Source organism: Gopherus evgoodei, chromosome 6, assembly GCF_007399415.2.
Source record: "Gopherus evgoodei ecotype Sinaloan lineage chromosome 6, rGopEvg1_v1.p, whole genome shotgun sequence".
Lineage (NCBI taxonomy): Eukaryota > Metazoa > Chordata > Testudines > Testudinidae > Gopherus > Gopherus evgoodei.
The window spans coordinates 24,663,143-24,688,880 of NC_044327.1; the positions used below are offsets into that span (position 1 = coordinate 24,663,143).

Here is a 25,738-nt window from a genome sequence, read left to right on the forward strand (position 1 = left end):
AATTATTGTGGTTTATTGTAACAGTTTTAGGACTGGTAACAAACTGAACAATAAACAGCAAGCCACAAGGCTGTAGTTCTTTTTGTAGTTCTGCTAACAGTATAAACTCTAAAAGTATTCACAGCTCATAGAAAACTAACTTCTTATATCGGAATCAATACACTCTTATTATATTGAATATGTACAATTTGAAAGTCAATAGACATGCTTTTGTATCTGGAAAAAAAACCTGGGGATTTTATAGATTGTATGTGTGGTAGTAAAGATAATATATTCCGCTCGATAAGCTACTGTATGAGACCTGAAAGGAAGGACTTCTTCAAAAATAAAAGTCTAGGTTACTAATCAAAAGAGAGTCTCATAGTTAAGAACTCTTGGATTTCCACTTTATGGCGGATGGGATCAGCTGATATTTTGTTTTTATAAAGCAGACATTCTTTAAAAATCCTAACCAAAAACAAATATTCACACTCCTCAAATTTCCTAAAGAAATCTCAAAAAGATGGGCTTTGTAGTATGCCTTGAAGATTACTCCTTGGGGAATCATGCGCCACTGCGGCACAGCAGAAAAATGCCACCACCCTCACTCCGCAGATTCTTTTTGCTCCTTTGCAGAAAATAGTTTCTGCGGCGAAGGAAAGAGAAACTGCACCAGTGCTCACTCATCCCTCCCCAGCAGCTCAGACACATCCGTTCAGGCAATCAGGGGAGAGGTAAATCACTGAGGGGAGGGGGTTTGGGGATGTCCCAGCTGCCCCAGGGATGTTAGTCCCAGCTGAGGGGTGGGGAGAGGAGGAGGAGAAGGATGGAGACAGAGTTCCCTCTCCCCCTTCACTTCCATGCACAGTGCAGCTGAGACTGGGCCAAATCAACTCCCAGAAACTTCCTCTGGCTGCAGGAAGCTCTGCACCATGGAGGAGGGTGGGGCTTTGATGCAGGAAAGTCTGGGTGCAGGAGATGAGACTCAGTGGGGGGGGGGTCCAGATGCACGGAGGTTGGGCATACAGGGGGAGTAGCTCCCTGTACAGAGATTCCTCCCCCCACTCTCACATCTGGAACCCCCCCGGTCACACACACACCCGCATCAGGAGCCCCCTGCAACCATCTACTTGAGAAGTCACCCCTCTTTTGTGTTGTACTGCTTGTAGTTGCAATAACTCCTGCAGTTTCTGAAGGAGGGGAAAAGCTGGCAGGCCCCCTTGATTTTGGAATTCACTTTCCTCTCTAAACTCCAGCTACAAGCCAATGAACGGCCAGTCTAGACACGGAGGACTATCATAGGATGTTCACAGTGAGATGCTCCAATTAAAAAGTGGGTTGCTGCATTGTGTACTAGCTTCAGTATCAGTATAGGTTAAAAAGAGTAGTCCTAATCTGTTCTTAAAGTGAAAAAAACCTAGATTTCAGGAAAAATGGCACATCCTGACCACATGCAGATGTAAAATAGCCACCCAGGTTACAGTAATCTCAGTGCAGTTCCCAATTTATGAACTTTGATTAATAAAAAAAAAAAAAGTTTTGTGTTACTCCCTCAATCATGAAATGTAATCTCAACCATGTCCTCCTGTGGCTTCCTCCAGCCCACTATAATCTCTTCAGCCTTGAGTATCAACAGACTCACTCTCATCCAGTTTGTAATCTTTAAATGCGGTGGCAAGAAGCATTTGGCACTGAAAAAGAGAAGATATGTAAGATTCTTTTCACTGACTGTTAACTATCTAATGATGTCTATTTTAATATCAACACAGTTAATGGTTAACTCTTTCCCTGCTGATTGTTTTGCTATAAACTTCCAGCTACTCCAGGATGGTGAAAAAAAGCTTATGTAGAATACTCCCAAACTCTCCACTCCTGCTGCAAATCCAGCTCTTTTTTTACGTACACAGAGAACTGTTATTAGAGTGGTCTTCTCCTGTTGGAATTAGGATTTATGTAGGATATTATCACATCACTAATTTAACCATAAATTCCTTTTGTAAATCCAAAGGCTGAATGGTAATTATACAATTGCTCTAAACATTCCTGAAAAACCTAAATAACCAATTTCGTACATTGAAACAGTAACAAAACATTGATAAGCATTTAATCAAGATACTTTCAATCAGATAAAGCCAAGGGGTACATAGACCTATATTAGTTGGCTCCAATGTGGTCCAGCAAGTATTAGCAATGAACCTTTAAGCGTTTACTGTTTTATATCCTTTGACGAAGTAATTGACATCTCTTGTTTGTTAATTACTGACTTCAGCTAAAAACCAATTTGAGAGAGTTCACCCTTATTTCCAGTCTTAATCCAGATAAGATTTACAACCTTCTTTCTCCCCAAGGCCTTTCCTCGCTATATCTTTCCCTCCTTCTTTCTGATCAACAGTTTTTCCTCTGCATCTGGATTCACATAGACCCTGACTTTTCAGATAACACTATCGGTGGGAAGGTGCATGTGCGCTCTTTTGAAGACATTCTCTATGTCTTATTTAAACCCATATGTAGTCATCCATAGATCAAAGGCCTTCTTTTTAGAAACTTCCCCTTATTTTATTGTTATTCTTTGAACCAGACATCCTCCATTATAACTGCAGCTACCAAGATCCCCCTTTGATGCCACTCCATCTACCAAACCATCTCTGCACATGGGAGAGAGGGAGCCTTACTCCCTGAACCAGCACGTACTCAGAGGAGATGAGGGAAAGTGCAACAGATACTGAAATCCCATGCAGTATCTTTGGGGACCATGTTGTATTTAAATTTATGTACTACAGTGCAACTCTGTAGAGGATGATTATCGCAGCTACTCCAGGAACCTAAACCAGTGGGTAGTGATTCAGGTGAATCAATTAGGTTGTAAATGCCTCCTGACAGGTACCACCACCTGGGGAGGCTTGTATATTCTGCTTCAGACTGGGTTTTCCAAAGACCAACAAAGAAAGGGCTTCTGATATGAAAAGGCTGTGTTTGTTGACTCAGCCTTGTTTCTGATCCAACAAATGGATAGGACCTTCTCTCCAACAGGAGTCCGAGCCCTTGAGAAAAGGTTAAATCAAGGGTAGGCAACCTATGGCACACATGCTAAAGGCAGCGCACGAGCTGATTTTCAGTGGCGCTCACAATAGTTTAGTTATATATTATAGACTTATAGAAAGAGAACTTCTAAAAACATTAAACTGTATTACTGGCACCCAAAACCTTAAATTAGAGTGAATAAATGAAGACTCAGCACACCACTTCTGAAAGGTTGCTGACCCCTGGGTTATAGTCTTCAGTGTACTAGGGCCGCAAAAGACTGAAGGGTGACTCCTAGTATGTTTAGTGTGTGTTGTGTTGTGTTATATATTTCCTCTGTAATGCTTTTACCTTAAGAATAAATGTGCTTGCTTAGAAAGAGTTTTGTGTGGTAACTTGTAACTGTTGGCAATGCTTTATTCATAGCCCTTGGAGGGAAAGCAATGCACAGGCACTGGCCTTTAGGCAGACTGGCTTGCTGGGAATATCACAGTGTAAGGCAGGGAGCTGTGCCTTAACCACCCAGAGGGGGAGAGAGATGGGTCTCCACCCAAGAGAGGTGATAGCTAAAAGCTGGAAACCTGAAGTAGGTGCCCCCAATATTGAACCCAGTTAGAATTCTCACGGACTTGAACATCTCTCACAGTCAACCAAGGAATAAAGTGTGCTGGATAGTACAGACATTTCAGTTTTACAGGACAGTTACTGTATCATTCTAATATATTGTTCAGCTGTCTTGATGAGCTATATGGAGATGCTAAAGTGTCCCAGAATATTATGTTTGTATGTATGCTTCCTTCCCTAGTGTGACATGCTGAATTTGAGCGTTCCTGTGTTCTCCTGTTTCTGGCATACTGTGTAATGTATACTCTGTGCAGATAAGGCAAAACAGTTTTTTAACTTCAGTAGTCTGTGTAGCCCAACTGCAAAAAGATTATTGAATTATGAGAATAAAGTGTTTTCCGTATCACTACTGGTAATTTTGCAGCCTGATTTATCAGTTCCCCAACAGAATTACCATATCTTGTAGATTCAATTGGCAGACTAGGACATACAAAGCCTAACGGTTCTCCAAATAGCAGATACGTACAACTGCTGACCCTTTTACTTAGTTTCTCCTCTGCTGTTTTTATTCTTTGGTATCTCCCATCCTCCACATATTATGTTGTTTCTTTCCACCCATTTCTCATTTCTTTTCTTCTTCACACCTCTCCAATTCATTCCTTGGTGTAGAAACTACTATTGTACTAAACTGAAATTTACAAGAAATCTGCTCTATGGAACACTAGCATTCAGCATTCAAGGATAAGTGCCTCCTCACGTGTATTTCACGTATTCATTGAATTCTTATTGTAGAGTTGCTCTTAAGTGTTGCCACTGAGTTTTCTTCAAAACTGTCCATGTTGAAATGCTTCTTTTATTTTGAAAAATCCCAACCTTTATGGAATTATGTGGGCAATGTAAGAAAATAAAAAACAAGTCAATTATTCAATGTGATAAACACTACTAACAACAACAAAAGGTACCTCATTAAACAGGTTTCCTCAGAACTCTTTTCTAACTACGTGGATTTCTGGTCTCATGAGACTTATCTCTCTTGCAGTGGCAAACTAAGAACATAAAGAAAAACACTACTTTCAGAGGTAAAACTACATCTCTGGATTTCATAGTGAACCTGAAGCAGCTATATAACATGCTGTGTCACTACAGGTTACAAATACAATGCTTCCGCTCCAACTTAACCTTTATTTCTTTCTCTCCTAAACAGCACATACCATTCAATGCTTTATAGTTCAGTCGAGAGTGCTATTTCATCATGTTTCTGTAATCCATATAATATCTGATCTCCTAGTAGTTCCAGTTCCTCCATTTTAGGCTACTAAGTTTATATTTGAGGCTTCTCAGTAAAAGTATCCAGACTTTTAGAGGTGCTGAGCACCTTCAGATCTCACCAACTTTATTTCCTTGAAACTTTTGTTTTACTACATGGATGCACTGAGGAATCTTGTTATGGTTCTCTTGTCTCACAGATGCTCCAAAAGTTCTATTTTTACATTTTTATTTAGTGTAAAATCAGTGGGAAAGATTCTGATGGTTCTATTCTACATAGCCAGAGTCTGAGGGTTCCAGTCCACATAGCCAAACACATCTTGAGGCAGAATTTGTGCCATGTGAACAGTGAGGTGGTATTTATGCACAGACTCACTGTTTTCTATCATTCCTATGAAATACTAATATGTTTTCTTACATTAAAAAACATTTAAATTTTGAGAACAAATTATTTTGCTATTCTGTAAATGTGAAAATATATATCCCATAGAGTTGTTCTATAACAGAAAGAGTCATACATGAGCATGCATAATTACATCAGTGAGAGAGAATACCACATACTGTACTTCACAAGTTTTTGGTATATTTTCTCTTTTTATTTTTAAATTTTTTTAAGAAAAATACAGTGGAATGATCTTGTTTTCTGGGCTCAGTAACAAAAGTAATGCATGTGTCTTAGCTGTCACTCTATCTGCTCCGGAACAAAGTAATGAAGTCACAACATTCATAAACAAGTGATCATAGCCAAAATATTCAGTTTAGCCTTGGATAAGTCAACTAATAATAGCAGCCCTGAACAGTTGATGGTATGGATAAAGTACATCATGTAATAAATAAATAAACCCAGGACATATACTGTTTATTTCCAGTGCATGGATAGTTTGTAGGGGAAAGCTTGCAAATTAAAAATTGCTTGGGATGATTAACTCTGATATATTTTCTTATGATTGGACCTTAAAACTGAAACTTTGCATCCCTAAGCTTTTGTAACACTGCCGCATTTTACAATGCATCACATCAGGATTCTAGGCTAAAAGATTGGAGGCCTTTGTGGTGTCATGCAGCTAATAGTAAAAATTAAAAATGTCTTGCATGAAAAATCAGAATCAGTGACTTTTCAAGCCTTTCCTTGAGGAGACCAAAGCTCAGTTTGGACACTTCATGTTCACTTACCAAATGAAATCTGGTGGCTGAGAGAAGAAATTGTGCTTTAAAGATTTGTCCTACTGCTTCAAAAAGACAAACAAGTCCTGGGTTCACAAAATGCCCTCTTTTAAAGTTGACTACATAAACTGTACTTTGAGGTACTGCATCTCATTTAAATAAATTGAATCTGTCATTCTGAGATAGGAATCAACTGCTCCCAATAATGGGTAGATGCTGCCGTTATTCAAAGACTGGATCCATAATCACAACTTGACATAGTTCCTACGTGTAAGAACTCAGTTACTCTATTGTCCTGGTATTCAAGCCCTAATTAGTTTCCTGATATTCCGCTGAAAATTTACTTTCATTGGATACTTAGATGGACATTTTATAATCCAAAGTATTTTTAACTTTTTCCCCTCAAATTTGAATGAAAGTGAATATGGTATTAATGTTTATTAATGAAGAGAACAAACAAGAGACCCATAAACACATGACAATAACTTGATTCTTAAAATAATGGTATCAAAGCAAGATATACTATATTCAGATATTCTGCTCTAAGGTAAAGCTAAAAGCACTAATGTTTCAGTAGAGTGGCTTTTTCTTTAGGAATCTACTCTGGCAGAAAACAAGTCTGTAGATTTAAAATGAGGTGCAAACACTTCTGGTCAGTGATGGGCACAACATGTGGCCCTGAAAAAATGCACAGATGGAATTGCATGGATTAGGAAAATACTGTATGTGGAAATATGTGTTACACTACAAAATGGATGTGTGCTTTTGCAGGTGCACCCATGGGCAAGACCTTTGAAAATGTGTCTCTGTGTGTCTCAGTAATGGCAATAGGTTCTTTTCCCATTCTCTGAGTAACAGGTTAGAGGGTAGAGATTATTCTGGCTTCCATATAACACCCTTCATAGACAGTCAAAATAGAGTGTAAATCCTGGTTTATAGTTGAGACTTTTTCTGAAGGATAGTGGATTAATGTCATTGCAAAAAGGATTATTAAGATTTTAGTCTGGGGGTTGGATCGACCTTAGCCATAATCTAAAACAGAACGAAGAAATTATCTATCTGTTAGGTACAAACATCACAAAGATCAAAAGCAGATAATTATGGATGATACCTTTTCAGGCCTGTGCTGTGCTACAAGTCTAAAGGCTCTTATTCCACTTTTCCTCCATCCAACCCCCAGACTACCAGACACGCACTCTGAGTGTCTGTGTATAGCCACAGCCCTGGTCCAGCAGCTCTGACCCCAGCAGCCTGTCAGCAACACACCACTCAAACTCTAACCAGCCTTGGTTAGTACTTGCAGTGTGACCCACCCCAACGCCCTTCCAATCCCAAATTTTCCCCCAAAACATGTGTTGTGCCCTCTCCTGGACTGTTCAGATATTAAATGTCCATTGCCCCTTCAGAGCATCAATATTTAACAGCTTGTTACTAACAAACAGTTCAGGTTAAACACAGCATTGGTTTAGATAAAGAAATAAAACAAGTTTATAACAAAAGAAGATAGGATTTTAAGTGAATTCAAGTATCAGGTATTAAAGTCAGAATTGATTAAAAGAGAAATAAAAATAAAATGCTTTCTAGTAGCTAAAACTTAACAAGCTAGACTTGGATTCACAGTAAAATCCTTATCACTGTTTTCAGCAACACGTCTGACCAAATTATTTAGGAACTTCTGCAGTGTGTGCAAACTGAAGTTTATTTGTAGTGAAAATCTGGAAAGGATAGTCACTGTCTTAAAAGGTGCTATTAATATTCCGGGATAAAACATAAATGCTTTTAGGATAACTCCTCTAGGTAAATGATGAACACGGGAAAGACAGAGAAAAAATTAGTATTTCAGAAGATGGAAAGCTCAAAACAGAACAAATCAACTACCCACTCTGTTAAGATGTGTGGTTAAACTGAAGGATAAAGTCACAAGCAAACATCACACTGCTTCCTACTACAGTATCACTGCAGTATGAGATTATCACCACAGTGCCATCAAGCAGTCTTGTGGGCCAGACATAGCAAGTCTGTTCTGCAGAAGCACCCATTTATTCTATTCACTTTCAGAATAAGTAAACACAGCTAATCAAATTGACAAAGACAGGTTTCACAGTATCTATTAGAGCAGTTCAGTCAATAGTGATTCTTGGCACTGGAATTGGTGGTGACAACAGGAGTAGTGGGGGTTTTCATGCCACTTCCAGCTCTAGATTCTCAGTACTTTGCATTCAATATGTTAAAGTGATCCAAGAATGCACCTTCTGGGGTCACTCAAAATGTTTTCAGTAAAATAACTACCTCCAAAACAGACATTTGGCAGCTGACATCTGACAGCTCAGCTCATCACCACTCACTTGTCATTCTCAGTTCCTGATCACTCAGTGCTTTAGATGATATAGCTCCACGGCATAAGGCCCTATTGGAAATATATTAAGGTTGGCAGTTTTATTGAGAAGTTGCAACAGGAGAAAACACAGCCAGCAAAGTGAAAATACTACTACTGCTGCCATTACTACTACTTTAAAGAACAATTGAACAAAGCTGAACAGACTAAAACAAGTACAAAAAGTTCAAGCACAAGCACGTGGCACAAAACATTGGAAGCCCCCCCCCCTTTTAACTTTTTATGTTAGTAATTTCTTGTAAAAGAATTTTGTAAGAAATTGTCAGCAGTATTATTCCATTCTCTATTTTTATGAACAAACTTTCCAAGACCTTAAAACCCGATTATTTAAAAAAAAAAAAAAAAAAAAAAAGAGTGGCTCCTTATGTGAAAGGCATTGAAGGTAACAAAATATCCTTCGTACCCTAAATATTAGAAGTCTATTTCCCAAATATTAGATACTCCAGCAGTTTTGCCTTGTTATTAGGAATAGATTTGGTAAAAAGTTGATTTTAATAAGTATTTAAATATTTTTTTTTACCAATATATCATCCCTATTTCTTCAGCATGTTTGTTTCAAAAAGGTAATTTTAAATACACAGCTATCTTCCTGAGATTTTTCTCTATTCTATCCTGGTGTTGAGGTTGTCCCAGCCTTCCTGTGGATCAAGTGAATCTACAAGCCACCTGGATCCACACAGATCCCAGTGTGACACCCTGGCACCCCCTTATTCACCATTGTCATATAATTAGGATATGTTTTGTACAAAGTAGGCCTTGTGAAGTATCATTCTAAAAGTTTTGACCTGCTAGACATTAATATCTCCTTGGATTATATGTGCTATCATTGTATATGAAGTTGTGAAGTTTGGCTACTGAAACATGTCATGAAGTTGAGAACACCCCCAAGCAGCCTTTCAGGTACAGCAATAAAAAGGCCAAAAAATGTTAATGGCTTATTGAGGAAATGCATGCAAGCACAAGGATTACCCCAGGAACTGTGTACAATAGAAACCTCTCAGTGATAGCACTACACAAGGGGACCTATTTGACCCAGGTCACAGCAAAAGAGCTTTCTAGCAAGTTGGAAGAAGATATAAAAAGTGGAAATGACATCATGACGGCATCTCACTCTTCCCACAACAACACACCCGAAAGTACCAGAGGAACAGGACTGAACTGGGGGTGGGGAAGTATTAGTCCCAGGATACAGGGATTTCTAGCCTGTGGATGGAAACTTGGTGGATTGTTTGTATCATCAGTCAGGGCGAGAGATTACTGATTTAAATCCTATCTAATATTGTAGGCTTAGTTTGTGTTTTGTTTTATTTCTTATGATAATCTACTTTGACCTGTTTGTTATCACTTATGATCACTTAAAATCTATCTTTTTGCTATTAATACATTTATTTCATGGTTTAATCTCAACTAGTAAGTTTGCATGAAGTGCTTGGGAATCTTAGTTTATGGGGCTGTTGCATGTCCTCTCCACATTGAGGGAGGGTTGAACTCCCTGTGCAATGCAAGATGGTATAAGTTTTGGGGGTGGAGGTCCTAGGCTGAGAAGCTGGCTGTAGCCGCTCTATTGTTGGTTCATGCAGGGGCTGGTCAGAGAGCCTGCATGTAACTACAGATTGGTGTGTCCCTACTGAATGCTGGAGGAAGTGTAGGACTGGGAGTAGATCTGCAGTTTGTCACAGCAGCACAGTGTGAGTAGGAGCCCAGGCTGGGGGGTCAGAGGGCTCTGTTGTACCCCAGTTCCAAGTGGAACCCCGGAGGGAACCCATCACATCTAGGTGAGCAGAGAAAGGCTGGAATTCTTCTTCAAGTGCTTGCTCATATCCATTCCAGTTAGGTCTGCGCGCGCCACGTTCACGTTTGTCGGAAGATTTTTACCCTAGCAACACTCGGTGGGTCGGCTGGGCGCCCCCTGGAGTGGCGCCGCTATGGCACCGGATATATACCCCTGCCGACCCAGCCACCCTTTAGTTCCTTCTTACCGCCTATGTCGGTCGTTGGAACAGCGGAGCGCGGCTTTGCTGACCTCCACTTCCCTAGCTACTCGTATATATAGTTATGTAGTTATAATCCTTATATATATATTGTTTCTTTACTAACATAGTTAGTTTAGTAATAGTTAGCGGGGTTTGGGAAGTAGCCCCTTCCCCGCACCCGGTGCCGGAGCCCATGCCCGGCTCACCGGGTTTTAAAACGGGCTCAGCCTGCCAGAAGCCGATGCCGACGGGAGATCCGCATGACTCCTGTTTGAAGTGCCTCGGGGAATCACACTTGACAGCTAAGTGCCCCATTTGCAAGGCTTTTAAGCCGAGAACAAAATGGAGCGGGACTTTCACTTAACCCTCCGCCTTTGGCACCGAGCGATGGTCAAGCAGCGGGCAGAAGCGCCTGCTCGGCACCGGACCCCGCCGGTACTGCCAAGGCCTTTCAGCACCGGCCGTCGCCGGCACCGAAGTCGACTCGGCACCGCTCTCTCTCTCCGAGGTCGAGAAAGCCTACGACTCCTGCTGGTGCCTGACGGGTCCCCGGCACGCACCGTGGTTGAGCTCCCTGCTCCTGCTGCTTTCGTGCCACCTGCGTCGCAGCCAGAGAGCTCGTCTAAGTCGGATCTCCCAGCACCGACGCCTGCAGAGGCACCGATGACGTCAGCATCGTCAATTCCAGTCCCACGGGGCCGTCGAATCCAGTGCCTGACGGCTCCCCGGCACGCACCGTAGTTGAGCTTACTGCTCCTGCTGCTTCCGTGCCAACTGCACTGCAGCCAGAGAGCTCGTCTAAGTCGGATCGCCTGGCACCGACACCTGCCGAGGCTCTGAAGACGTCGGTACCATCGATCCCGGTCCCACGAGGGCAGTCGAATCCGGTGTCTGACAGCTCCCCAGTATGCACTATGGTTGAGCCTATTGTTCCCTCCACGCTGGAGACATTCCCAGTGGCGAGGGATCTCATTGCCATGACAGAGTCGATGCTGCCTGACCCCGGCACCGCTGGTGTGGGTAATACAGTCTCTTGGCAAGACTCCCTTGATATGACCATCCTCTGTCGGCACAGCAGAGCGGCACCGTTCATGATCACGGTCCCGCAGACGCTCCAGGTCCCATCCGCACACCCGACACCACTTGCAGTCCCGGTGCTGTTCTCCTCTTCGGTACCGGTCACACTCGCCGCACCGGTCGGTATCCCGTTCACCGACCTGCTACTATTGGCACCGTTCCAACACCCGGCACTGCTACAGGTACCATGACTCCCGTAGCCTCTCCCGAGCTCGAGCCTCGAGATCTCGGTCGACCTCCTGGCACCGCTCTGGTTGCAGGTCTGGATCTCGTTCCAGGTACCGGTACGCCTCCCGGTACCAGTCCCCAGTGCCGAGTTGGGCAAGGTCCGATAGAGTCAGAGACTCTGCCCATGCTTTTTTAGCACCTCCATGGCCATCCAGACACGCATCTATGTCATCTCACGCGGGCAGATCTTTTGCTCAGGACCGCGATTCTGATGTGCCCACCAACAACCTGAGAGCCCATCAGGACCTCCTAAGGAGGGTACCATGCCATATGGACCTCCAGGTGGAGGAGGTCCCGGAGGTAAAGGACCCGGTATGGTTCCCTCTGAGGGGTACGACTACTTGTCTGTCCGTCCTCCTCTCTGCTCACTAGTCGTTCAGTCTGTTAAGGAGAGGGAACGGCATGGCCAGCAGGTGCCAGTCCCGAAATCAAAGGAGGCTAGGCGAATGAACCTACTCGACCGCCAGGTGTACTCTGCAGAGGCCTTACAGCTCTGGGTGGCAAAGCAACAAGCCTTGCATAGCCGCTACAATTATAACACCTGGGTGGCGGTAGTTTAGTTTATGGAGTTTCTCCCTCAAAACTCCCGCCAAGAGTTTGCTGCCCTCTTGGAGGAAGGGAAAAAGGTGCCCAGAGCGTCCCTCCAGGCCTCGTTGGACGCAGCAGACTCAGCAGCCAGGACTCTGGCCTCGGGTGTTGCCATGAGGCACATCTCATGGCTTCAGGTTTCAAACCTCCGGCCGGAGCTGCAGTATGCCATTCAGGACTTACCATTTGATGGTAAAGGCCTCTTCATGGCAAAGACAGCCCCAGGCTGCAAAGCCTGAAGGACAACAGGGTCCTAATGCGCTCTCTCAGCGTGCATACGCCAGCGACCAAACGCAGGCTTTTCCATCCCCGGCCACACCACTGTACTCTGTGCCTAGCAAGAGACAGGACTTTGGCAGACGGTGCGGCCGAGATGGTCGCAGACAAACGTCAGGACCCCTAGAGGGCCAAGGTCAAGGTCCCTCGCAATCACCACCGGGACCAAAGACGAACCTTCCAAGGTGCACCCAAGGGCGGTGTACCAGTCACAGGCCGGGATCCCACTCCTACTTTCTCCTGGCGTGGCCCCAGTTAACTTCAGATCGCTGGGTCCTGCGCACGGTGGAGCATGGGTACCACCTCCAATTTCTTCCAACCCTGTCCCCCTTCAGGGACCCCTCTCACGAGCAATTCCTCTTACAAGAGGTGCAGACGCCGATGGATGAAAGGGGCAAGCGGTTTTACTCTCGTTATGCCCTAGTCCCCCACTCAAACAGAGGTCTCAGACCTTCCTAGACCTGCGAGGACTCAACCAGTTTATGATAAGGTTGAAGTTCCGCATGGTATCCTTGGGAACCATTATCCCATCCTTGGATCCTGGAGACTGGTATGCCGCCCTCGATATGAAGGAAGCGTACTTTCACATCGCCATCTTCCCTCCGCACAGGAGATACCTCCGCTTTCTAGCCAACCGTCAGTACTTCTGGCTTACGGTCCTGCTGTTTGGCCTTTCTGCAGCCCCACAGGTATTGTCCAAGTGTATGGCCGTAGTCGCCGCCTGCCTTCGCCGATGTTGGATATGCGTTTTTCCACATCTGGACGATTGGCTTATCCGAGGAGACTCCGAGACACAAATCATTCAGCACGTGGGCATCGTCACAGACCTATTCACACATCTAGGCTTGATGATTACTATAGAGCAATCCACTCTGGTTCCCACGCAGAGGTTGGACTTCCTAGGGGCTATCCTGGTCTCCGACCTAGCCGGAGCCTGCTTACCACAGCCGCGGTTTCAGGCGATGGCAACAATCATCCGAGGTCTGCAGACTTTCCCAACGACCTCGGCTCGCACTTGTCTCGGTCTCCTGGGTCCATGGCTGCCTGCAAGTTTGTAACCAAACAGGCCAAGCTCCGCCTTCGTCCTCTCCAAGTCTGGCTCACCTCGGCGTACCGCCCGGACAGGGACCCAATGGTCATGATACTCACCGTTCCCTCGAGCACCCTAGGCTCCCTAGAATGGTGGCTAACTCCCTCCCTGGTGTGGGCAGGGATGCCATTCCATCCGCCCCAGCCCTCACTGCCCCTGACAAAGGGCGCGTCATCTCTCAGCTCGGGTGCTCACCTCGGTCACCTTCGATCTTAAGGCCTTTGGTCTTCTCGGGAGCTGGCATTCCACATCAATGCCCAAAAGTGAGAGCAGTCCGCCTGGCGTGCCAGGGGTTCCAGCAGCAGCAGCGAGGCCATGGTGTCTCAGTGTTTACAACCAACACAACGGCCATGTGCTACATAAACAACCAGGGAGGGACATGGTCCCCCCCCTTTTGTCAGGAGACCATCCATCTCTGGGACTTTTGCATGGCCCACTCGATGAACCTGGTAGCATCCTTTCTCCCAGGCGTCCGGAACGCCTTGGCGCTTCGACTTGGCAGGTCTTTCCTGTCTCACGAGTGGTCACTCTGCCCCGATGTGATGCATTCTGTTTTCCAGAAGTGGAGACTTTTCCCCGCATAGACCTGTTCACTTACCGCAAGAGCAGGAAATGCCAGATGTTCTGCTCCTTCCAAGGTCTCTCCTCGGGATTGATCTCGGGCGCATTCCTGATGCTGTGGAAGGGCCAACTCCTTTATGCCTTCCCACTGTTTCCACTGTTTCATTAGGTCCTGCTCAAAGTCCGCAGGGACAGAGCGCGCATCATCATGATCACTCCAGCATGGTCCAGGCAGCACTGATACACCACGTTGCTCGACCTGTCAATAACCAACCCAATTACCCTTCCACTCCACCCAGACCTCATAACTCAGGGCCACGGCAGGCTTCGTCACCCGGACCTGCAGTTTCTTCACCTCACGGTGTGGCTGCTGCGTGACTAAACCGGCGTGGCAGGAAGCCTTCCACCTGGTCAACATACCTGGCTGAGTGAAAACGTTTCTCCTACAGGTGCGAAACGCTCGATCTTACTCCTACTGAGGTCTCGATCCCCTCTATTTGGCCTACCTCTGGCCTTCAACAGCAGGACCTAGCGGTGTCATCGCTGAGGGTACACTTGGCAGCCATCTCTACCTTCCACCCAGGCTAAGGTGGTCATTCTGTGTTCTCTCACTCTATGGGTTCGAGGTCCCTCAAGGGCTTGGAGCGCTTACACCCTCAAGTACGCCGCCCAGCCCCAACCTGGGACCTCAACCTAGTTTTAACCAGACCTATGTCTCCCCCATTCGAGCCGTTAGCGACCTGCTCGCTGCTATACCTGTCTTGGAAGACAGATTTCCTCGTAGCCGTTACATCGGCCAGATGAGTCTCCGAGCTCAGGGCTCTTACTGTGGTTCCGCCGTACACTATGTTTCACAAAGACAAGGTGCAGTTACGACCACACCCGGCTTTCCTCCCTAAGGTGGTTTCGGCCTTTCATGTTACCCACACTCAACGCAATGGGCGCAACAATTGCACTCCCTGGACATCTGTAAAGCGCTCGCATTTATATTGCGCGGACAGAACCATTTCGTAAAATGCCCCAACTCTGTCATGGTAGCAGACGGAAGGAAAGGCCTACCTGTTTCCTCTCAGAGGATCACATCTTGGGTGATGGCGTGCATCCGCGCTTGTTATGATTTGGCTCATATTTCCCCAAGCTACATCACCGTGCATTCTACCAGGGCTCAGGCTTCATCTGCCGCCTTGCTGGCTCGTGTACCTACCCACGAGATCTGTCGCGCAGCTCCATGGTCCTCGGTCCATACCTTTGCTTCGCATTATGCTCTGGTTCAACAGTCAAGAGATGCTGTAGCCTCTGGCTCAGCAGTTTTCATTCTGCCACATTTCACTCCGACCCCACCGCCTACGTAAGGCTTGGGAATCACCTAACTGGAATGGATATGAGCAAGCACTCGAAGAAGAAAAGATGGTTACTCACCTTTGTAACTGTTGTTCTTGGAGATATGTTGCTCATATCCATTCCAAACCCACCCTCCTTCCCCTCTGTCGGAGTAGCTGGCAAGAAGGAAGTGAGGGGCGGTTGGGTCGGCAGAGGTATATATCCGGTGCCACTCCAGGGGGCGCCCAGCCGACCCACCAAGTGTTGCTAGGGTAAAAATCTTCCGACGAACGTGCACGCGGCGCGCGCACACCTAACTGAAATGGATATGAGCAACACATCTCGAAGAACAACAGATACAAAGGTGAGTAACCGTCTTTTTCCTTGAAGAGGTTTAGTGCAATAAAATAATTTTCCCTTCCCCGCCCCATGCTAGGCCTCAGGACACTCTTAAAAATGGATTCCCTTGACAAAGAGGGGTAATAGAAGCCTTTTTCTGCTTTGAAATCCAGGTATACAGTGGAAGACAATGTGTGGGTTCTCCACAGCTCCACCCTAATTTATTCACTTCCTACCTCGCCCTTCCATGGATTCTGAGTCTGCAGTTCACCCTCTGGGTGGAGGGGCACAGTGCTGCCACAGAATTGACCAAAACTCCATCTGCAGCGGTAGAGGAGATACTGTCCTACGTGTCCCCTTTAGACACACATCTCAGGGCTTCATTAGGCCCTGGGATTGTAAAGATTGGTTTGCATTTGTGTGTGTGTGTTTTGTTAAAATGTGAAATAAGCATGTGACTCAAAATTACAGTGTTCCCCAGGAAGTTCAGATGTTATTCCGTATCACTGGTTCAACTATACTGTGTTACAGGAATTCTGAGATCCTGAAATCCATGTTATAATTTCTCTGGTGCTAAGACATTAGAATGTGTCTAAGAAATGGATTGTATGAATAAGGAAATATTCTTGTATCTGTTAATCCATTCAGTGATTGGATGTTTTAGAAGTTTAATTAAGCAGGTGAGTAGGCCCACTGAAATCAATAATTATGTGTTTAAAGGGAGTCATACGCTTAAATAACTTGCTTAGCTGGATCCTATCAGGCAAGTGAAAACAGCTTCCTTTTCTATAAAAGAAATGTTTTCAAAAATTCATTGATTGCTTGTCAGAGCAATATGAACAATTTATTGTCATGCCTCCTTTTGGAAGTATTAGCTATGGACTTTACCATAGTGTATCTTCTCTTTTAGGCTGAGATGTGTGGATACCATGAATTGATTTTATAATATATTGTAGCATTAAGACACAATGGAGCATGTTTTTGAGGTTCATTAGCACGTGCCTTGCATACATGGTGTGGGGTGATAGAACATCATCCAAAGGGCCAAATGGGTCATAAAGAAACTGACAATTGGTGTCAAAAGCCAAATTGCATGCCTGCTGACAGTCCTCAGTCTCTTCCTGAACTTTTAGTATGTCACGTCTGTAACATAACTAATGTACTCATAGGCAAAGGCAGAAAACCATTTTTAAACATTTAAAAAGTCATATTATAACATAAAGCTACCTGTTTATTTTTCTGTAAACTATTGTAACTTTAAAGGAAATATATTCACAGAGTCATAGAAATATAGTGCTGGAAGAGATCTTGAGAAATAATCCAGTCCAGTCTTCTTCCCACCCCAACCCTTCACCCCCGCAAAAAAGCAGGAATATCCCTAACAGGTGTTTGTCTAACCTTATTCTTAGAAACCTCTAGTGACAGGGATTCCACAACCTCACTTGGAAGTCTATTCCATTATAGAATTATCCTTAGGGCATATCTACACTTACTGGTAGATCAGCAGTGCTTCCGTCAATGCAGGTCTGGTGTGTACTCTACCTCCCAGAGGAGTGTAAGGAATGTCAAGAGGAGATGCTCTCCCATCGACACAGCACAGTGTAGCCACCACGCTAAGTGGGTCTAACTACATTGACATCAGTTATGTTATTCACATAACTGATGTTGCGAAAGTTAGATCGATTTTCTTTAGATCGGCCCTTAGAGTTAGAAAGATTTTCTTCATGTCTAACCTAAATCTCTTGCTGTAGATTAAAGCTGCTGCTTCTTGTTTTACCTTCAGTGAACATGGAAAACAATTAATCATTATCCTCTCTAAAACAGCTGTTAACATATCTGAAGACTGTTATCAGCCTTCCCACCCCCAGATTAACCATACCTAGTGTGATACAGTCAGGCTGGACGGCTGCAAGAGGGTAGTGGAAGGCAGATATGTTAAAGGCCCTTTTTCCTACAAACTGAGAAGCGGTTACCTCAGGTGCTTAGAGACACCTGAATCCAATTAAGGGCTGCCTGAGACCTTTTAAAACCTGTCCTCCAATGAGAGAAAGGAAGGACACACACTCACTCTCACACTCACACTCCCTCTCTGCCTGCCTGCCTGCCTGTAGGGAAGTAGCTTCTCCAGGAGGAGAGGCTGTGTTCCTTCCCATAGTGGAAGCAGACAAGACCGGCTAGGGGAAGGACTGAAACCCTTTCTTTGGGTCTATGGGATGATTTCCCTTTTTTTGAGTAGGAAGGAGCACCTCTTAGGATTATCCTCAGGCCTACCCTGAAGACACAACCAAGGGAGCAAAGCAGAGGGAAGGCAAACCCTGCCTGAGTGGGACTGATTACCCCAGGCCCACCATCATTAGAGGGGAGAAATGCTAAGGCTGGCAAGAGAAAAGAGGTGCCTTGCCACACCAGTTTGTTTAACCTTTCTTCATAGGCCAGGTTCTTTGTTGTTGCTCTTCTCTGGACTCTCTCCAGTTTGTCTACGTCTTTCTTAAAGTGTGGTGCCCAAAATTGGACACATATCCGACGAAGTGGGTATTCACCCACGAAAGCTCATGCTCCAAAACCTCTGTTAGTCTATAAGGTGCCACAGGACTTTTTGCTGCTGATAATGGCTGAATATTGTGAGATGCTGTTTAATGTTGACGATGAAAAAGTATAGCCATTATAGCGGGATCTGGTAGCAACCTCTATATTTAGGTTGCCTAACATTTTCCATGATAAAATATTCTTGCGACCTTTTTTTCAGACTCTCTCAGACTTCAGTTGTTTACAGGAGGCATTGGAAATTCGGCTGGGACAAAGCCCCTGTGACAAGACAAGTGCCTTTTGTCACATGAAATTCTATTCTGTTATGAACACAGTTTTACATGTGACAAAACTGATTCACACATACTTTAAGGAACTAATTTTCAGGAGTGTCTAGCACGTGCTGCTCCCACTGGAATTGTGGATACTCAGCACTTTCGAAACACAGCCCTATATGACTTTTCCAAGATCAGTATGGGCCTGATTGTGCCACCTTTACTCATGTTACGTAGCACCTTACTCTGCAGTTAGCACCAGTCATTCTAATGGGGCTAAACTGCAGAGGAAGTTGCTACTCAATGTGAGTAAGGGTGGCGGAATCATGCTATCAGAAGTCAATGGGAGAGCCAAGAAAATAATTCAGGTCTCAGTCCATTACTCTCCATTGGACTTCTCTCTCTCCAATATCTTGGGCTCCACTAACATTTGTGGAATTGTCAGTTTACCTTATCTGAGGATCTGGCCCATCGAGTTCGTCATCCTACGAGTTCAAGAGATAACCCCAGCTGGAAACGGTGTCCAATATTTAGATAGTATCTAACTTAATTTTACCCAGGAATTGTTTTTATCCTGATAAACCATCAGCCATTAATTTAAAACCTGTGTTTTAACAAAAATGTTTATTTTCAGAAAACAAAGTACTATTTAAACAAAACAAAAGACAATTAAAATATTTGCCGAATGTTGCCTACTTTTGGCCCTTTTCTTCATAAAATCTCTCAAATTGAAAGATATGTATAATAATAGAATGAAAACGCATGCCATGCAGTACAGTCTGAAGGATTCAGTTTAACTGGAATAATTTTGTATAAAAAATTCCTGTCTCTCTCCCTCTCTTCCTTTCTTTTCTATTAATGTGAGAAATTTGTAGTCTCTTCTTATGTCTCAACATGATTAATGAACTAATTTAAAATATTTTCCATGCCTCATCTGTCCACTCCACAAGCTGTCAATGAGCTTGGATTGGGAGCTTTCATGTCAATAGTCCACAGCGAGCAGTTGTATTATTTTGAAATAAGAATGTTGTTTCCATGGCAAACTTGGAACTTTTTGGAATTGTGCTGATATCCACATACTTTCAGGTTTATGCAAGAAAAATGATACTTTTATGAGATTTCTAAGGCAAAGGGTCCTTTGTTTGCTTGACCATAATAAAACCCTTGTATTGTTCTTTTTCCTTTTTTGGTTTTTCAGGTAGATAATAACTGGGGAAAAGCAAAAGATGGAGAGAGACAGAAATATTGAACTTTATTTTAAACATTAAGCTTGTGTGTGTGTGTGTGTCTGCATTTTAGTGTCTTGTTACTTTTATGGTAAAAAAAAGTTAATGTATTTAAATATACGGAGGGAAGTGATTTGGCAAATGTTTATAATGGCTTAGAACTGTAAGATACACATCACCTTGTTCTGCAACAGGCTTGGATTTTTCTGAGTATTTATTTAGTGGAGTTAATGCAGGAATGTGGGATGGGAGAAAAGGCTTGGAAAACACTTTTACTGTTTTTGAGATGCTACAGGCTGGTCATTTTGGATTTGTTGAACTTTTTACACTTAATAAAGTATTTTAATGTGCCCTTAGGGAATGCCATAACATTACTATTCTGCCTTATCACCCTGATCTGCTTAAATAACACAATGCTCCGGTGAGGTATCACATTAAAGTTGATTCTAGTTAAAAGTAGATTTTGGCTTTTTGCCGAACACTGCACAATTCTCAGTAAGTTAAATGGTCCCATAAGCTTTTTAACACTCAAGGTTTCCAAACAGGCTGAAATACAGAACTTGTTTAAATATTTTCCCAAAGAATCTTTTTTGTTTTTATATAACTCTTTTCCCTTTTGTACTGGAATAGCCCTTTCCTTCCTGGATTTGATATCTGTACTCATATGGCTATTGTTATTAGCATAGGTGTGACTTACATTGGCCCCCTCTACAGTAAGTTGAACCAGGTGATTCTTGGCTAGTGGCACAACCTCACTAAACGAAGGCTGTCCCTCTTATATATTATAATGTTCTCGCCACAATAGCCCCCCTTCAACAGAGAGTACGCCATCAAGCAGCTGTGTCCCCAGTCTTTGCCAATGTACTCCACATGCGTAACATTTTCCTTCCCAGAGGCAGAGTGCATTCACCTACATAATTGGCCATGACCTCTTCTTGCCCAGAGCATAGGGACTCAAGTCCATTCCTATTTCCAAATGTTTTAAGACACAAGGCAGCACATTGCTGTCATGCCAGTGAGCAAGCCTCGAGGTAGATGAAATTTTGATACAAGCACTCGTATCATCATCAGAGGTTTCCGTTTGAGCTTGACAAGATTCCTGTTTCTAAATATTTGAACATGCCAGTCTTAAATGCTACTATGTCTATCTCAGGACTGTTTCCATCTGTGGTGGTGGGTGTTTTTTTTTTTTTTTTTAAATTTAAATTATCTCTTTTGAGTTTTTGTAGGGAAAAAAAGAAAATGTTTCTTTTTAGCTTATTGATATCAGCCTGCAGGCTAGCTGTTCTCAGAAGGATGGAAAGTATATTGGTTAAGAGATGCAGGCACCTATTTTGTGATAAAGAATTTCTTTGCATTTTTTCCCAGTGAAGTAAATTGCTTGCAGGATATTGCTAAGAAGTAGTCCTTTCAGTGCTGCATCTCAGTAGATGTAGTATAAACTTTCTCTTATTACAGAGTAAAATTTTGTGTGTGTTTTCCTGCAAGTATATCATCTGCAGAAACATTGACTTCCTGTGAAACAAATATAAGTAACTAGATTTCTTGTCTGACCAGTGCTTTATATAAAAATGCAGTTGAAGTCCAAAAATGTCCTGGAAAAACAATTTCACTCCATGCCAAATTTTACAAATCCTAGATGATCCCAGGATCTCTTCTTTACAGGAATTATTCAAACCCAAAAGTCATAAGTAGTATTTTCACTGCCCTTGAAAAGTGTTAGGAAGTGCCCCTTTAATTTCCAACATTTTAATTTCCAACAGGTTACATAGGAGCCCTTCTGGAGAGAGGGCGACTTTAACTTAGCACTGCACTCCACAGCCACCACCCTGGTGATGACATCAGAGATGCACGGAACAGATGCATAATCTGGTTGCTTTGGCATAACCCCTACTCAATCAGTGCAAAAACAGCCTGCCCCCCTGGGTGCTTGAATTTATCACACGTGGAGCTTCTGTTTTGAGTAAGAAGAAGCACTTTAATAAATAAACTTACTTCCTGAAGGATGTTAAAAAACCAGATTCTTTCCAGCTTCCCTTATTTGCCTTGCTATGAATGTGCTCCTTTGGCACCAATGTCAATCATGTTTGGCTTTCATTTCGCAATGCTTGCAAGTTGCACCCAACGCAGGCATGATGCTACTTTTAAATGTCGCCTTTTAGTGTTGTGTTTAATTCATTTGTATGATGTGATGCTGAAATGAAAGGGGAAAAATGACAAGGAAATAATGAAGCAGGAAAGGCAAATGTAGTATTTCAAAGCCACATCTGGCAAAGAGATATAGTTTGTCCTGTAGTAAAAATACATTTGAAAATATATAAAAGGTGTACAGGAGACTAAAGTTAAGCTGAAATCATAACCTTTTCTTTCTAAAGTAATAGCTCACAGCCACATATTCATATTTTGGTAAGCAAACCAAGTAGGAAGTGAGCAAGAGAAGCAGTTGATGGTGACTGCGTTCTTACAGCAGCACCTGGTATAGATTGCATTTGGAGAAAACTGTGTTCAGTGACTGACTACCAGGAACAAGTAAACCGTAAATGTGATTCTACTTTTAGAAAAGGAGTTTTGGTGATTTATCAATTTATATTTTCCTTTTGGTATTTGGTGGTGCTTCAACATAACCTATTTATACAGAAAGTTGTGTAGATGTGTGTGCATAGGATAAACTTCCAAAGGTTGTGTCCACCCCTGTATAAGGAATATAAAATGCTGTTGTACTTGCTGAGTATAGTGGGCAGATCATGTAAATGAAAGTCAACAGTACTGATTTCAGCCTGTTTTTTGGGTCCTGGGGGAGATCACGCAAGCCCCCTTGTTAAAATTCTGCCAGTAGTGTTGGGGAATTTTTCGGTTTTGGATGGTGTTGCCTGTTTTCTAAATCATCCCTGCCAGGGACAACTGAACAGATACTTCTGGAAGGAACAGTTCTTTGTTTTTGGAATTCAACAAATTGTGCCAAACTGCAAGAATATATATATTTTTAATACACATAAGGTTACTCCCATTGATCTGAGAGGAAGATTAGGTAATTGGTGATTGGCACCAATATAAGACAACCTGGACTGATTGTTGGACAGAGGACACCCTACAAAGTCTGTCCTTTTTCTTTCTTTCTTTTCCCACTCCCCTATTTCCAATTACAAAAGTTGATCAGTATGTGATGTATATTTTTGGGAAGATTCCCTTAGCATGGATTATTTTTGTGAATTTTATAATATTGTGTAGTAAATTCCATTTCACGATTTGCTGCTTCTTGCCAAGGCATATAAATGTTTGGGAAAAAATTAATAATCCAAATCATATTTAAAAAAAAAAACAAAAAAACTTAACCTCCACTTGTCTGTTTAAGTTCTTGCCCTCAGAGAGCATGTTACTGTTTAATTCATGATCCTGCTAGAGACTGGGATTTTGTTTGTAAATATTAATCTCTTTGGGGAAAGCAATATCAAATTGTTTATATAAGGTTGCACAAAATTCATTATGTAATCTATCAGCAAGCTTTGTTCTGAAAAATACTGGCATCTTCTCCCTCCTTCCCCCCCCCCCATAGCCATTCTTTTAAATCCATTCTCTCTCTGCATTTTTAGTCTATTGTTATTAAATAACTGTTCTGTAATTATGAAATCCATTTACCTCAGAACACTTTTTATTTGGAGGGCAAAGAGCAGCATCTACAAAATCTCAGTGAAATATCAGTGTATTATTCTGTCCTATATTCTTAATCTATAGTTATATAAACAATTTTATTTCTTCTCTGTTTGGTATTGCATCTTAATCACAGATTGATCCTCAGCCGCTTTCTCCCATACCTTTTACTTTGTAAAAATATCTAGCAAACATTAAATCGTAATGATATTCTTCAGGGGTACCTAAGAAACTGAATGTGCTTTACCAGATAAGAACAGCCTTAGTTTACCCTTACAGGAACATCAGGTTAGTGAATTACTATAGCTATCAAATGAATGTTGAGTAAGCATGAATGCATTTCAGTAAACATGTTGTTATTTTTGACAAACTGAAATGCAGAGATTCGTTGTGTTGATGATGAACCTGAATTTGAAATATCTGTGTAAATACATCGTTTTGTTACCTTTTGTCATTTTTCATCATGTCCATATTCATATGCTCAGGTTGATCTAAATTTGGATTAAATTGCTTAATTTTCATACAACTTTGGAGTATACTACTATGTACTCTGAAATATGTTTTATCTTATTTTCTCAGGTGCATCTTTCTACCAGATGTAAACTCTAATTTATCACTCTAGCAAACCTTGAGACTATCCCTTGAACCCACCAGTTTCAAAAGGTGGGAAAGATCAGACCTGTAAAAATCATCAATCTCAAGGAGAATTTTCAAAACCCTGCACAGCAAGGGCAAGATAGTTGGTTGCCCTGTATGCCCATGCAGAAAAATATGGGGATGTAAGGCATTCCCTTACTCCCTTACACTGGCTACCTACCCTGTACACTATGTGCCAGCCTGAAGCAGCTGAGCCAGCACAGAGGAGGCAGTAATCTGTGCCAGGTGTGGGGCTGGAATAGACTACTTCCCCGCCAGTGTTAGGTGGAACAAGAAACTAAATTGTGATCAGGGCCGGATTTACACCTTACACACCCCGAAGCACATCTTCAGTGCCCCCCCTGCCTGCAGCTGACCTTCATGTTTTCTGCTTAAAAAAAAAAAATCTGAGTAAAAAAGTTTTTAACTTTTAGATGCTCCTAGGCACATGCTTACTGTGCCTAATTGGAAATCTGGCCCTGATTGTGACTCAGAGTCTGAGAGAATCTTCTACTAGGCTTTGAAGGATTAGCTGCGGGGGGAGGGGGGAATGTCAATTACATTGTACACACACAATCCAACAAAAATTTTTCTTCCATCAGTGATGATCTAAATTGACAAAATAAGCAAAATAAGGAAAATGCTGCTTGAAAACTTATTAAAGTTAGATTTAATGATATTTACTTCGTATATTTTGACATATGATGCTAACAATTTGTGTGTTAATGATAATAAAGCTTTAACTTTTTGAATCTCAGTGCCTGCTGTCATTAAGTAATTGTCTGACCTCTCCCTCATCTCCCCCCCATGATTTCCTACAACTATGAAAATTTAGTTAGATAAAAATGCTTAAAATAAACATCAATATTATCTGTCAAAATTATATATATCATCATTGGTTACACTCAGGTTGGTTAATGTCACGCTCAAGTATTAGGTTTCTGCGCACACATATGGGGGAAGCCCAGGCCGTGGGAGTATGCATCTTGGGCCTTGTCATGTGAGATGCCAAGGGTATTCTGCAGCATGCAAGATAAGGCCCATTTTGTGTAATGAACCTATTTTACAGAAAATCTCACCCTCAAATAGTAAGTAAGCAATCTCAGTCTTTGCATTCTCATGATCCACCTCTTCTTTCCTTGCAGTTTGGGTTTCCTTTCTCTTTTTTTCTCTGCCTATCATCTTTGTTTTTTTCTCTGAAAGAATTTCTGTCTTTTTTAAACTCTATTTTCTTATAATTCTTTTGAAATATAGAGTAATAGCAAAATAAACACTCTGTGTAATGAACATACAGTGGGAAAGGTTACTTATAGAAAGAAAAAAACACACTGCAGCCACCATCCACTAAAGCCCAGAGTTTATAAGTGCTTATAAGTAATAAATTATCAGGAAGAGTTGGAGGGAGGAAGCAATTACCAACAGGTGTCACAGAGAGCATTGTTCAGTTTATAACTAACATCTGATATGTACCAGTTCACTATTAGCTTCTTGAACAAGGATCCAAATCACTAATAGGAGAAAATTATCGTTTTCTCTACTTTTTTTGTTAGCTAAATATGGAGTATTAAATAGCTTGTAGGGTCTAC

The 25,738-nt window shown here is 42.6% G+C and overlaps 1 protein-coding gene across 3 annotated transcripts in view; it reads left to right on the plus strand.

The window, feature by feature from the left end:
* Positions 1 to 25,738, plus strand: part of KDM4C (lysine demethylase 4C) — a 441,772-nt gene that overhangs the window by 363,926 nt on the left and 52,108 nt on the right. For 2 of the 3 annotated variants that reach the window (XM_030567955.1, XM_030567954.1), the window contains exon 18: positions 16,015 to 16,170. The exons of the other annotated variant lie outside the window; for it this stretch is intronic. In XM_030567955.1, the coding sequence (XP_030423815.1) occupies positions 16,015 to 16,170 (156 nt within the window). The remainder of the gene's footprint in view (positions 1 to 16,014; positions 16,171 to 25,738) is intronic. 3 annotated transcript variants of the gene reach the window in all.